Below are 14,952 nucleotides of genomic sequence, written 5' to 3' on the forward strand. Positions count from 1 at the left end.
TTTTGAAGGAAGTTTTTAATTTAAATCACTTTAAAATAGGAAGTTTATATCATACAAGCAGGACGATCATGGACGGGTTAGTATCAAAAAGGGGTTAATACACTTATCCATTCCAGTACATTACATTCAGCAAGACAAGATCAAACTTATGTGGTTATTTTCACTGGGGCTCACATCAAACTCTAAGATTCTCCAATCAAACAATTCATTTCATATATTTTCTTTTAATTTACTCAATTTTTTCTTTTTTTCTTTTACTTGTTTCAGTCATTTGACTGCGGCCATGCTGGAGCACCGCCTTTAGTCGAATCAAATCGACCCCAGGACTTATTCTTTGTAAGCCTAGTACTTATTCTATCGGTCTCTTTTTGCCGAACCGCTAAGTTACGGGGACCTAAACACACCAGCATCGGTTGTCAAGCGATGTTGGGGGGGACAAACACAGACACACAACATATACACACATACATATATATATATACATATATACGTCAGGCTTCTTTCAGTCTCCGTCTACCAAATCCACTCACAAGGCTTTGGTCGGCCCGAGGCTATAGTAGAAGACACTTGCCCAAGGTGCCAATAAATAAATAAAAATATTCTTCTAATTTGGTTTCGGTTTTGATTCTGTCTTTTCCAAATTATGTTTACACAGTTCATAAAAATGAACTGGTTTCAAATTAAAACAATGTCCTGTATTTTTGCTTTGATCTATCTGTTTATCTGAAGACATCTGTTGTTTGGTGAAATCAGATCTTTGATTTTGTGATAAACCTTGTTCATGGCAGAAAGTCGTTGGTTCTAATTTACAGTCTTTTAGTTCTAGTTTTTTAGCTGATGCCAAACTTGTTGCCAAGTTTACACCATCATTATGTGAAGAACGCAAAGACAAATGATTAATTTGTGTATGGGATTGATTGATATCATTTAAAACAGTCTTGCTAATTTTTGAGGGTGGTGATAAGCTATTTGATGATAATGATTTTGAATTAATTAGTTCCTCTGACAAAGGATTCAAAGTTTCACATAAGCGCCTTTCATTGATTTGTTTTTCGTCTTCCTCACCATCAAAATCAGTCGTTTTACTCAAAACCAGATGCTTTTCTCTGCAAGAATTTAAAGATTTCTCTTCACTGTTTTCAACTTTTTCCACTTTAGGTTTCTCCATTTGTGCCATAGAACAATCCTCAGGAGTAGATCTTTCAAATTTGGCAGTGAAGAATCTTCTGCAAGCATCACAATAAAGTTTCTTCTGAACCAATTTCTTGATGTCTTCCTGAATGTCTGCAGGAGTTTCTTTCAGGAACTTCTTCAGATTTTGTTCATCAAAACTTACAAAGGGGCAACCATCAGTAGCAACCTGAAGAAAATTAAAATTAAATAAAAGACAAAAGACAATCACAACTGGGCTCGATGTAAAATAATGAATTTTCTATGTAGGTTAAGACGTTCGCTTCCCAACCACATGGTTCCAGGTTCAGTCCCACTGTGGAGCATCTTCAACAAGTACCTTCTACCATAACCCCAGAGTGACCAAAGTCTTGTGAGTGGATTTGGAAGATGGAAAATGAAAGAAGCTCTTTATATACTGTATTTTCTGGCATACAAGTCGATATAGTATATAATGTAAACATGTAGTGTAAACATTAAAAAAATCATTATCTTTCACAGTCCTTTATTTTCTTTTTCTTTTTTTACTTGCTTTCCCTCCTTTTCTTTTTCTTTGCCCTTCTCCCTCTTTATTCTTCTCACATTTTGCTCTGATTTTTATTGCTTCTTTCCTTTCTTTTTATACTTCACTTTTTTTTTCTTCTTTTGCATTTGCTATCTTTTATCTTTTACTCGTTTCACTTATTAGACTATGGCCATGCTGGTGGGGGACAAACAGAGACACAGACACACACACACATATACACATGACAGGCTTCTTTCAGTCTCCATCTACCAAATCCACTCACAAGGTTTTGGTCAGCCCAAGGCTATAGTAGAAGACATTAACCCAAGGTGCAACACATTGGGATTGAACCCTGAACCATGTGGTCAGGAAGTAAACTTCTTACCACAAAACCATTAATAATAAAAATAACGAATTGATTGTATACAATGCTCAGGTGCATTAAAACTCATCAGAAAAAGTAGCCAAAAAAGCATGAACAGTACATAGAATACAGCACAGGAAGTGAACATTGAATGAGTCATTAAAAAAAACAGGTAGGTGGACATCAGGTGTACTCATCGTCATCGTCATCATCGTCGTTTAACGTCCGCCTTCCATGCTAGCATGGGTTGGACGATTTGACTGAGGACTGGTGAAACCAGATGGCTACACCAGGCTCCAATCTGATTTGGCAGAGTTTCTACAGCTGGATGCCCTTCTTAACGCCAACCACTCAGAGAGTGTAATGGGTGCTTTTACGTGCCACCGGTACGAAGGCCAGTCAGGCGGTACTGGCAACAGCCACACTCAAAATGGTGTATTTTATGTGCCACCCGCACAAGAGCCAGTCCAGGGGCACTGGCAACGATCTCGCTCGAAAGTCCTTACATATGCTGCGGGCAAAAGTGCCAGAAAGGCGTCGCTAGGCACAGATGCCATCACAATTTCGCTTTCGCTTGCCCCAATAAGACTTCGCAAGCTGAGTTTCGTGTCCAATGAGGGAGACGACGTTGGCATGGGTGCCAGTCGTCAAATTTAACTCAATTTCGATTTCACTTGCCTCAACAGGTCTTCGCAAGTGGAAGTTAGTTGGTGAATTTCAGGGGCATGGAAGTTTTGACAGATGCAGTGACCAAACATTTGCTAACAACTGAAGCATGTAATAATACCTGGATGTGAGAACAAGTGTGGGCTCTGTAGTTAACTCGTGAACCTTCTAAGCCATAGAGATGTCGAATGTTATACACGTAGCGTTTCTCATCTTTGTGCCAGGTGTGATTACAACTCCCTGCTGTCTTAGCATCGGCACACGACTGGGAGTACTCGTTTCGCCAAAACATAATTGCTTCGTGAACTGGCAGTCCTGCTTCCTTTAAGAATAACGTGTAACGGATCTATTGAAGAAAACAAAAGACAAAATATAAACGGTTGAAAACATTTTACACCCCTTTAGCATTTAAATCAGCCATAACCGGCCCAAATATTCTACCTGCTTTCTGGTCAAACCAGCCAGATTTGGCCTCTCAAACCTACCCTACAATGTCAGTCTACAAAATAAGCAATTACATCTCACAGTTATGAGATAATGCATGATTAATTCAAAATAATGTGAATAAATAAATATAAATTTGACAGAATATTCTGAATGCTGAAGGCTTAAATGTCCAAGATGAGTAATTGTTCATAAGATTATATAATTTTTCAGGCTTGTTAACTCCCGCTTTTAAAGAAAGAAAGATGGATGGTGGATGGGTGGAGGGATGGATGGATAGATGGATGGGTGGGTGGAGTGCTGAAAAGTTTCTGGCTTTAAGGTTATCATGAAAGGGCTGGTTGAAGGTCCAATCTTCCAAGTTCTTTTACAGGGCTTAGAGAAATTGAAGGACCCTTAGAATAAGTGTGCGAATCTGAGAAGGGAATATGTTGAATAAAACCATAATTAACTGATCCTCCACTTTTCACGCCAACTTCACTGTATTCATCATCATCATCATCATCATCATAATCATTTAACGTCCGCTTTCCATGCTGGCATGGGTTGGACGATTTGACCAAGGACTGGCGAGCCAGATGGCTGCACCAAGCTCCAATCTGATCTGGCAGAGTTTCTACAGCTGGATGCCCTTCCTAACACCAACCACTCCAAGAGTGTAGTGGGTGCTTTTACGTGCCACCGGCACAAGGGCCAGTCAGGTGGTACTGGCAACGGCCTCGCTCAAAATGGTATTTTTACGGGCCACCTACACAGGAGCCAGTCCAGCAGCACTGGCAACGACCTCACACTCGAATGGTGCTTTTTATGTGCCACCGGTACGGGAGCCAGTCAGTGGCCCTGGCAACAATCACACTCTGATGGTGTTCTTAACGTTCCTCTTTATAGATTTTACTACATTATACAAATCTTGCTGATGGAGACCAACAGCAGCCTCATAGGAGTCTGTTTGATCACATATATATATCATCATCATCATCATCATTTAACTTTCTATTTTACATGTGGGCATGAGTTGAGCAGTTATAAATATATATACATGTGTGTGCGTGTGAGTGTGTTTTTCCCCACCCACCACTTTGCAGCTGGTGTTGGTTTGTTTATGCTCCTAAAACTCAGTAGTTTTACATGCTGGCATGGGTTGAACAGTTATAAATATGTATATGTATATATATAAGTGTATATGTGTGTAGTGGGGAGGGAGCGTTTGTGTTTGTCCCCACACACCACTTGACAACTTGTGCTGGTTTGTTTACATCCATGTAACTTAACAGTTTGGTAAAAGAGATTGATAGAATAAGAACCCTGACCCCCAAAAAAATAATAAGTACTGGGGTCAAACAAATTGACAAAAAAAAAGACCCTTGGTGCCCCAGTATATCCACAGTGCAATGACTAAAACAAGTAAAAGATAAAGATAAAAAAAAAGACAAAACCATCTTACTCGATCGTGGTGCTTCAGTCTGTGTTTGGTCCGCAGCGCCGTGTGGAGGTACGACATACAGGGAGGGAAATACTTCGCTTTGGCATCAATTATGTCATGAGACAAACTACTGGCAGTTCTGCTGCTTTCACAGTGCAGACATTTCAACTGGAAATATTTCTACAAACAGAAACAAACAATAAATAACAAAAAAAAATAAATAAATAAATAATCATATAATTAAATTACACATTGGGACACATCATCATCATCATCATCATTATCATCATTTAATATCTGCTTTCTGTGCTGGTATGGGTTGGATGGTTTGAGATGAAAGCGAGTCACAGGGCTGCACCAAGCTCCATTGTCAGTTTTTGGCATGGTTTTTACAGCTTGATGCCTTTCCAAAATGCCAACCACTTCACAGTGTGGACTGGATGCTTTTTTTCATGCCACCAGCACTAGTGAGGTTGTCAAGTAACATGCAAAACAGAAAAAGAACAAGGAGAAAGGAAAGGGAAATAGGACCCAGTACTAAATGGGGGGAGTATTTGTGAGGGAGAGGAGGCTTACATGCTACATGTTAATTATAAATATTTCTAATGTTTATAGTCTCAAGCTGCATGTGCCACTTGATGGTATCTATTTACAACCAAGAGAGTGGAGGCGCAATGGCCCAGTGGTTAGAGCAGCGGACTCGCGGTCATAGGATCGCAGTTTCGATTCCCAGACCGGGCGGTGTGAGTGTTTATTGAGCGAAAACACCTAAAAGCTCCACGAGGCTCCGGCAGGGGATGGTGGCGAACCCTGCTGTACTCTTTCACCACAACTTTCTCTCACTCTTACTTCCTGTTTCTGTTGTGCCTGTAATTCAAGGGGTCAGCCTTGTCACACTGTCACGCTGAATATCCCCGAGAACTACGTTAAGGGTACACGTGTCTATGGAGTGCTCGGCCACTTGCACATTAATTTCACGAGCAGGCTGTTCCGTTGAACGGATCAACTGGAACCCTCGACGTCGTAAGTGACGGAGTGCCAACACACAACCAAGTGGACTAAGTCAAGATTGCTAATTACAAATTAGTTCAATCTACAGCCAGGAGTTTGACAGACATGCTTCCCACTCAGCCAACGGATACTCCACCAATCACAGCTGTGAATGATAAAACCTGTAAATGCTCTTCTTACCTGGAGATTAGCAAACAGTTTTTCAATTCTTTCATCGATGAGGTCCATTTGAATCTTCTGAAACTGCTGCCGACTGGATTCCAACATAAGCTCAAAGAGTGCCGTCATGACATGGTGCAGTCGACAGAACGGAACAAGAGCATCTCCTCGTTCAAGTCGTACTCTCCTTTCAGACACCAACTTCAAGACATACATGAAAGGAATACGAAAGTAGTCAGTTTTACATCCGGAGTAGTATTTGTCAATGACGCTGGCCCATAAGCCACCACAGCTCTCGGCAATGTTCATAAAGACTTTTAATACACCTTCGAAAGATAATTGCTTTATGTCTTCTTTCTCTGAGATGGTAGCTGCGGATTTCCAAACTGGTTTAAGAGAACAAAAAATCTCTTCGGGTTTCATGCATTGGAATCTAAAGTTGAAAAGACTTGTCTCGGCTTTCTTGAATAATCTCCAGAGCTCAGCATCTTCACAAAAAGCCATTCTAAGTATAAAGAGAGAACAGAGGGGTCACAATCAGAATGAGAGCAAGAGGGAGAGAATTTACAAAACAATGTGGTAAGTAGCTTGCTTGCCAACCACATGGTTCTGGGTTCATTTCCACTGCGTGGCACTTTGGGCAAGTGTCTTTTACTACAGCCTCGGGCCGACCAAAGCCTTGTGAGTGGATTTGGTAGACGGAAACTGAAAGAAGCCTGTCGTATATATATATATATATATATATATATATATATGCATGTTTGTGTATGTGTTTGTCCCCCACCAGCATCGCTTGACAACCGATGCTGGTGTGTTTACGTCCCCGTAACTTAGCGGTTCGGCAAAAAGAGATCGATAGAATAAGTACTAGGCTTCCAAAGAATAAGTCCTGGAGTCGATTTGCTCGACTAAAGGCGGTGCCCCAGCATGGCCGCAGTCAAATGACTGAAACAGGTAAAAGAGAGAGTAATGGAGTAAGTGGGAGTAATGTATTTGACAGCATAGCTATGTGGCTTGATGGTTAGGGTATTTGACTCACAGTCATAATGTCGTGAGTTCAATTCCTGGCTGGATGTTGCGCCCTGGTAAAAATAAGTAGTACCTGTTATACAAAGGGGCCAGCCTTGTCACATTCTATGTCATGCTGAATCTCCCTAAAAACTGCATTAAGGGTACATGTATCTGTACAGTGCTCAGCTATTTGCATACAAGCAGGCGATTCCATTGATCAGATCAACAGGGACACTCGTTATAACCAGTGGAGTGCACAAAACTGTCCGATGAACGGGAACGTGAAACTCAGAGTAACAGTCTTTTGTTATATTTCTGCTGCTTTTAAATAAAGCATATTACTCTACCTCTGGTATTTGAGTACTCTTTTTTCCACCTTGTTGCACATTTTATGTGCTTACTCCGGTATATATATATCCCATCCATGGAAGGTGAACATTAAATGATGATGATGATGATATATATGAGGGGGCACTTATTTACTTCAGAAATGTCTGTGTATGTCTATATATATATATATATATATATATATATCATCATCATCATCATCATCATCATCGTTTAACGTCCGCTTTCCATGCTAGCATGGGTTGGACGATTTGACTGAGGACTGGTGAAACCGGATGGCAACACCAGGCTCCAGTCTGATTTGGCAGAGTTTCTACAGCTGGATGCCCTTCCTAACGCCAACCACTCAGAGAGTGTAGTGGGTGCTTTTACGTGTCACCCGCACGAAAACGGCCACGCTCGAAATGGTGTCTTTTATGTGCCACCCGCACAAGCCAGTCCAGGGGCACTGGCAACGATCTCGCTCGAAAATCCTACAGGAGCCAGTCAGGCGGTACTGGCAACGGCCACGCTCAAAATGGTGCATCTCATGTGCCACCCGCACAAGAACCAGTCCAGGGGCACTGGCAACGATCTTACTTGGCTTGCCGGGTCTTCTCACGCACAGCCCATTTCCAAAGGTCTCGGTCCGTAGTCATCGCCTCGGTGAGGCCCAATGTACGAAGGTCTTGCCTCACCACCTCAGCCCAGGTCTTCCTGATATATATATATATATATATCAATCATCATCTTCATCATTTAGCATCTGCTTTCCATGCTGGAATGGATCAGACGGTTTGACTGGAACTGGCAAGCCGGAGGGCTGCACCAGGCACCACTCCACTCTGATTTGGCTTGGTTTCTATGGTTGGATGCCCTTCCTAATGCCAACCACTCCAAGAGTGTCATGGGTGCACTTTACGTGTCACTGGCACAGGTGCATTCTACGTTTATATATTATGCATGTACATGTGTATACAGGTATACACACAGGTGTACACACACACACATATGTGACAGACAGTCTGATACACTTAGAGTCACAAAGGAGGAAATTGTATAAGGATTCAAAGATTCTTACCTAAGAATAAAATGGGATACTTGATCCTTCTTAGTCCCTTCAATGAAGCAATCAGAGTCAACTACTAGGCTCAAGTCTTTGACAAGATCAGTCAAAGCCATGAAGTCATCACCAGCACCCAGCACTCGGATGAGAAAGTCCAGGCGTTTGAAAGAAAATTTCTCCAGCTTTTCCAGGGAAATATTTCCAGAAGGAGGTTTTATATAAAATGACATCTGTAAGAAAGAATATACCATAGTGTCACATTTTACACATTGCAAATGAGATATTACCCAGTGAGAGGTAGGATATCACATGATTGACATGAGATATAACACTGTAAGAATGATTCTAACAACTGATACAAGACCATAAATTTGCAAAAAGATTTTCATTTATAAACATTGAATTTTATTTATTTTTTTTTTTTTTTACTTGTTTCAGTAATTAGACTATGGCCATGCTGGGGCAAGGCCTTGAAGAATTTTAGTCAAACGAACTGATTCCAGTACTTGTTATTTTTTTTTAAAACCTGGTACTTATTCTATCGTTTTTTGTTTTTTTTCCAACATTAAATTCTGACGTAATCATTGGGACGCCATAGTCTGCGACTCCTTTGCTCTCTCCCACATCCTGGATGCGGAAGTTAATGAAAGGGTCACTGATTCCGTAGCCAAATGGAAGAAAACTCTGAAGTATCGGGACCTAACAGTGAACTATCACTTCCAACCTGTGGCGTTTGAGACGTTCGGAGGGACTGGGTCACCGACCGCGAAGTTCTTGTCAACGTTGGCAGCTCGCTTCACTGCCGTGTCAGGTGATGCCTGTGAGGGCGCTTGGCTTTCCCAGCGCCATGGCCCGTGGTAGTGCGGCGAGCATGCTGGCTTGCTTCAGTAGGTTCCGTTAAACCTTGTGGTGTGCGGCCAGTTGCTGTGATTAAAAAAAAATTCCCAACAAATGGTTTCAATAGTTTTAACAGAAAGAGTTGGAAGAATTTGATGAAAGTACCCCGGTAAATAAATGTTTAATGTTAATTTTTTTTTTAATGACAATTTGTAAATATAATTGAAGTTCGTTTAAAATTTAAAAAGGAATAAATAAATAGTTAGCCCTTCTTTCATAAGTCCCAAGTTACGTTAGTGGCAGAAAAACACTTGAGAATGTGTATCATTTATGATATATGTTTGTCAAGGAAATATGTTGTGTGTATCATGTGATACATAGTACAGGTAAAACGTTTAAATTACACCTTTTTCCGTTATTTCAAATCACCAGGTAACTATGAAGATCCTCTCCCATAACTATCGCAGTTGAGAAAGATATCTCTACGTTTCTGTATGAGCTAATCTTCTGTTGAAAAACAATTGTTTCACAAGTATTATAAGATGCATTTCAAAACATCATAAAAATGTTCGTACGTACCTTGGAGTTTTGAAGTTTTCAGCTCTCTTCTTAACGACCAAAATAGAAACCTTATGGTCATCTTCGTGCTAAAGAGCGGTCTGAGTCCAGATCTTCCATCACATCACCCATCGCACTTAAATAACTGTCTATTATTGTTGATGATGGTGTGATAAATAAACATTTGGCCAACATTGTGGAATTCGAATTCGCGGCATTGTTACTTACAAACAAGGGGAATAATTCGCGGTATGATAGAATACGGGAATACAGGAATAAGATAGAATACGAGGAATGATTTGTGGTAAAACAGAATACTAGAACACAGGGATAAGACAGAATAAGAGGAATGATTCGAAGTAAGACAGAATACGGGAATAATTGAATATTGAAATGCATAGTATCTAAACTTTAGAAACTATACATTTTAATATTCTATTAAACCAGTGTTTTTCAACCTTTTTTCTTTTTTTAACTTATGATACCCTTTGATTCCTATTTTTTCTTGGATAGACCTATCGAGCCAATCGATGTTGAAAAAATCTTTTATAATTAGATTTCCGTCTACCAAATCCACTCACAAGGCTTTGGTCGGCCCGAGACTATAGTAGAAGACATTTGCCCAAAGTGCTACGCAGTGGGACTGAACCCGGGACCATGTGGTTGGTAGGCAAGCTACTTACCACACAGCCACTCCTGCGCCTATAAAAACAAAACAAAACAAAACAAAAAGAACATTTAAGTTACATGAGATTTATTTAACGGATTAGGTTTGCATTTTATATATCATCAAAGAGGTGATATATATGAAACGATATACATCTGGTGTCAACCGCTCTGAGGGAGTGGCCCGCACCCACCTTGCGACATTAGGAACGCAATTGAGTCATTGTGACAACCACATGGTTCCGGATTCAGTCCCACCAGGCTTAGAGGCAAGGAAATAAGTATTTGGGGTGATTCATTCAATAAAAACCTTCAAGGGGTGCCCGAGTATGGGCGCAGTCCAGTAACTGAATATCAGTAGCGGGGTCTGATTCAAGAACATCAACTCTTCTTTTATTAGTCAACAGTTAATGTTCTTGCTTTTCATTCATTTGCGGAAATTAAAAGATAAAGTCTCGTTGAGTCGTTAGCTTGATTTTGATACTTACAAATTAATGATTATTCTAAATTTATTTTATTAAATTTCTTTTTATCTGCTTAATAAACATTTAAATGTTTTATTATAATTAAAAATAATTTTTAAAGTGGAAAAAAACAATAAACAAACAATACAAGCAACTTCTCGTCGTCGGCAGAACCACATGGTTTCGGATTCAGTCCCACCAGGCTTAGGAGCAAGGAAATAAGTATTTGGGATGATTCATTCAGTTAAAACCTTCAAGGGTGTGCCCAAGCATAGGCGCAGTCCAGTAACAGAATATCTAATTCAAGGACATCAACTCTTCTTTTATTAGTCAACAGTTAACGTCCTTACTTTTCATTTATTTATTTATTATTGACCGAGCGACACCTAGGGACGATTTTAAAAACTAAAGATGTGGTGCGGAAATTAAAAGATAAAGTCTCGTTGAGACGTTAGCTTTTTTCTTTGATACTTACAATGGTTATTAATGATTATTTTAAATTCATTTTATTAAATTTCTTTTTGTTTGCTTAATAAACATTTATGTATTTGGTTATAATTAAAAAATAATTCTTAAAGTTAAATAAAAAACAATAAACAAGCAATATACAAGCAACTTCTCGTCGTCGTCGGCAGAAGTCGGCATCAACAAAATTACCCGCCAACCGCGGTGGAAAGAAAAGCATCAGAGACAACGGGGGAAAAGATCGAGCCGAAAGAGAAGGTATTTGAGAAGACAGGCAAGGACAAAAGACTTCGTAGAACACGGGAAAAAAAAGGAAGACGTAAAAGGAAAAAGTCTGCGTTGTCTTTAACAAAGGATCCTTCGTATATTTTGGCTTTAAACTTCCAGGAATCATGTCGGAATCGGATCAGGAGAATATACCCCAGGAGGAGAATATGGAAGAAGGCGAAGATGTGAGTTGGGTTTTTAATCTATAAAAAGGGGTCTCGCTGTTTTTGATATATTTATTCATTTGATTTTGTTTTTCGTTATTTTTTGGTTTATTCTTGTCGCCATGTGTTGTATTTCTCTGATTTAAGGAAAATGGCGTGTGTGTGTGTATATATTTATATACACATACATATAAATATATATATATATATACATACACACACAGATATATTTATATTTACATACACATAGATGAATATACTTAGGTACTGTATATATATATATATACACAGACATAAATATACACACACACAAATATATTTATATATACATACACAAAGATAAATATATTTAGGTACTGTATATATATATATATACACACATACATATAAATATATATATATACACACACACACACACACACACACATAAATATATTTATATATACATACACATAGATAAATACGTATATAGATAGATAGGTATACACACATATATTACCAAAGAATGTGTAATCTATATATATATATAAGTTTGTATCCCCTATTCACCATCTTTTTATACGTATCTTTATTAAGAAAAAAGCATGGACTTATTCAGACATCGTAATAATGCGACTGCAAAAAAAACAATTGCCGACGTTTATATCTCAAAAGTGGTTAATAAAGGCAACATTATTAGTATTTCTTTTTGGTTCTTATTTTTGATTACTTAATAATCCTGGTATCCAAAATATGAATCATCATTACCGCCATCACCCCTCCCTCATCATTATCATCATCACCGCCGCTTCCCCCACATCTTTCATTTATAAGAAACTTTACCTCCTACTTCCTTTGTTATTATTTCGTTTGATTTTTGTAATTTTCTACTCGATTAGAAAATCTAAAATGGTTTGTTTATACATACTAATATCTATATATAATTTATTTTTTTATCACATAAGTGATAGATGTTTAATACCATATAGATAATTAGGCGATCTTTCGATACTAATGATTTATAACAAAGGCAAGAATTACGGATTTATTAGGAAAGGCTTATTATCGATTAGCAACTGACTCTTCCAGTTCTTCGTATTGCGGCTAGTTTTGAACTAATTAAATGCCTGAAAGATTTCTATTCTAACAGAGACAAGCTCACAAATTATGGGAGAGGATCCAGTCCTCCCTGCTCCTTATTAAAATCAGTGAAAGGCAAAGTTGTCCTGGGAGCTACATTACTGCAAATCATTTCTTTTTTGTCTCGCGGACGCAATTATCCTTCTTCTTAACTGGATTTTTTTTTTAATAATCTTATTCTAGACACGGCTTATCCCGATCTTCTCTCGTGTATTATGTACCTAGGACGATATTATCCAATGTGTTCCGGAAGTAATTTAAGCGAAGCTTAGCTGCTATTTCTAACAGACCGATGACCGCATAGAGGCTCCCGCGTTCACTCATTAATTTGTGTTTATAAAAATTCCATTTCTAATTGTTCCTCTCAAGATTTTAGTCTGCCCTTTCGGATTTCCTAAAATAAATACTAGCAATTTATAAATAGATGCTATAATTTCCTTACGCGCTAGAAAACATCTAACTATTAATGGTAATTATTTTAATAGAGTAACTGACATGCTGCTGTTTTCTTTTCGAATAAACGGTACCATTCCTCCTGAATTTGGTTAATAATTCCTCGGAAAAGCATCAACGCCACACAATCTAGCTTCCCCTACACACATATATACCTCTGTACATTTGACGTTTTCTTGTCTAATATTCTTTTCTACTCAAGACACGAGGCCCGAAATATTTGGTGAGGTGGGGGGCAGTCGATTAGATCGACCCAGTATGCAACTGGTACTTAATTTATCGACCCCGAAAGGATGAAAAGCAAAGTCGACCTCGGCAGAATTTGAATTCAGAATGTAAAGACAGACAAGCTCTTTCTTGTCTAATATTATCTTTAAGTGTTAATTTGGTAGAAGTTTTTAATCACTTGGTGACCTCTTAAACCCAGTTCACTTGTACCGCTAAAGGTAGCGCGCGCCGCCGCTCTCCTTTCAAACTAAACTTTAAAATATTCTATGGAAATGATCTGCGGTTTACCTGTTATTTAGCCTCGAGTCAGCTCTGATCTAACAGATCTATGGTTAAAAAACACGGACACGGTACTCATGAAGAAGACGCGGGTCCACTCTTCTTCATGAGTGCCAGCACCCCGATGGTACTCATGATCATGAGTACCTAAAAACACTCGAGCCGTGACCACCACGTTTTTTTTTTCCTATTTAGGCGTGTGACTTGAGGGAGATTTGGCTACTGTTTCCGACAGGACGAGAAATCCGTGTTGTTAGATAGTAGTAATAAGGATCAGTAAGGAGACTTCGTCGAAACTGTAGGATACCGGATTAAATAAAAATGCTTTTATTTTCGTCTCTACATTTTTTGAGTTCAGACCCTATGAGATATAATCTGAAATGAATAATATTTGATATAACAGGCTTACAATACAAAAGATTAAATACCTTGTCATTAAAAAGAAATAAGGTCAAGAGTGGGACATTAAATGATAATGATTGGGAAGTGGATTTGTCAAAGGACGAAATACTTCGGAATTTTCCATTTCGTTCTTTTACAGTTTACTTTGCCTACTCCGGCATTCAATCGTTTTTAGTCTCAGATGTGTCATCGCCTTGTCAAGATTCGTTCGCCAGTTTCCGTGTGCATGAGACAGCACGTGTTGTCAACTATAAACACATGAAATATTATCACTAATACAGCTTTTTCTGTGCACACACACACACACACATATATATATATATATATATATATATATATACACATACATACTTCGATGTCTAATCCCAAAGTCCACCCAATAATCTTTGATAAGCACATCGTTAAATGCAATCTGTCTTAAAACTTTCCCCCCCTCTATCTAACAAACCCGTGTTTTAGACTGTTTTCTTTGCTTTTTTTTTTTAAACTGTCTTTTGAGGATAGGGTGCACTATTCTATTGCAATTATATCCACATCTATAGTGCATTTTAAAGGTTTAAGGTGGACACAGTTCGAAGGATGGACGATTGGCCTCGGCTAGAGTTGAATTCATCGGTTCGATGCTCAAATTTTTTTTTTTTTTTGCTGAAGGCCAGCAATTTTTAAGCGAAAAAGAAAGTCGATCTCGGCGGAATTTGAACACAGAATGTAAAAGTTCGATGAATTGCCTCTAAGCATTTTACCTGGTATGCTAACGATTCTGCCAGCTCACCGCTTAACTTCTTTATAAAAAGTTTGTACCCAGACACAAAGCTGCCCGTCTATTGCAGAAAAGAAGAAAATGTGAGATAGCTCACTAGCTTCGCATTAAGCTGCTTCAGTTGTCGAGGACACCGTGTCAGCA

The 14,952-nt window shown here is 38.8% G+C and overlaps 2 protein-coding genes across 12 annotated transcripts in view; one reads left to right on the forward strand and one right to left on the reverse strand.

The window, feature by feature from the left end:
• Positions 1 to 11,182, reverse strand: LOC106884191 (uncharacterized). Of its 2 annotated transcripts, XM_014935428.3 has the most exons (6): positions 9,563 to 11,182; positions 8,162 to 8,376; positions 5,764 to 6,247; positions 4,594 to 4,752; positions 2,827 to 3,051; positions 1 to 1,360 (listed from the first exon to the last, which is right to left on the reverse strand). In XM_014935428.3, the coding sequence occupies exons 2-6, from the start codon at positions 8,374 to 8,376 to the stop codon at positions 605 to 607; spliced, it is 1,839 nt and encodes a 612-aa protein (XP_014790914.1). In that variant the 5' UTR covers positions 9,563 to 11,182; the 3' UTR covers positions 1 to 604. The 2 variants fall into 2 exon arrangements, with proteins under 2 accessions (XP_014790914.1, XP_014790915.1); XM_014935429.3 differs by lacking the exon at positions 8,162 to 8,376 and having other exon boundaries at positions 9,563 to 9,782.
• Positions 11,183 to 11,333: 151 nt separating this feature from the next.
• Positions 11,334 to 14,952, forward strand: part of LOC106884192 (SWI/SNF-related matrix-associated actin-dependent regulator of chromatin subfamily A member 5) — a 37,860-nt gene continuing 34,241 nt past the window's right edge. For all 10 annotated transcript variants that reach the window (XM_014935432.3, XM_052972317.2, XM_089362008.1 and 7 more), the window contains exon 1: positions 11,334 to 11,588. In XM_014935432.3, coding sequence (XP_014790918.1) covers positions 11,529 to 11,588 — 60 coding nt within the window. In that variant the 5' untranslated portion in view covers positions 11,334 to 11,528. The remainder of the gene's footprint in view (positions 11,589 to 14,952) is intronic.

Source organism: Octopus bimaculoides, chromosome 13 (assembly GCF_046866305.1).
Source record: "Octopus bimaculoides isolate indiv1 chromosome 13, ASM4686630v1, whole genome shotgun sequence".
In the NCBI taxonomy this organism is placed as follows: domain Eukaryota; kingdom Metazoa; phylum Mollusca; class Cephalopoda; order Octopoda; family Octopodidae; genus Octopus; species Octopus bimaculoides.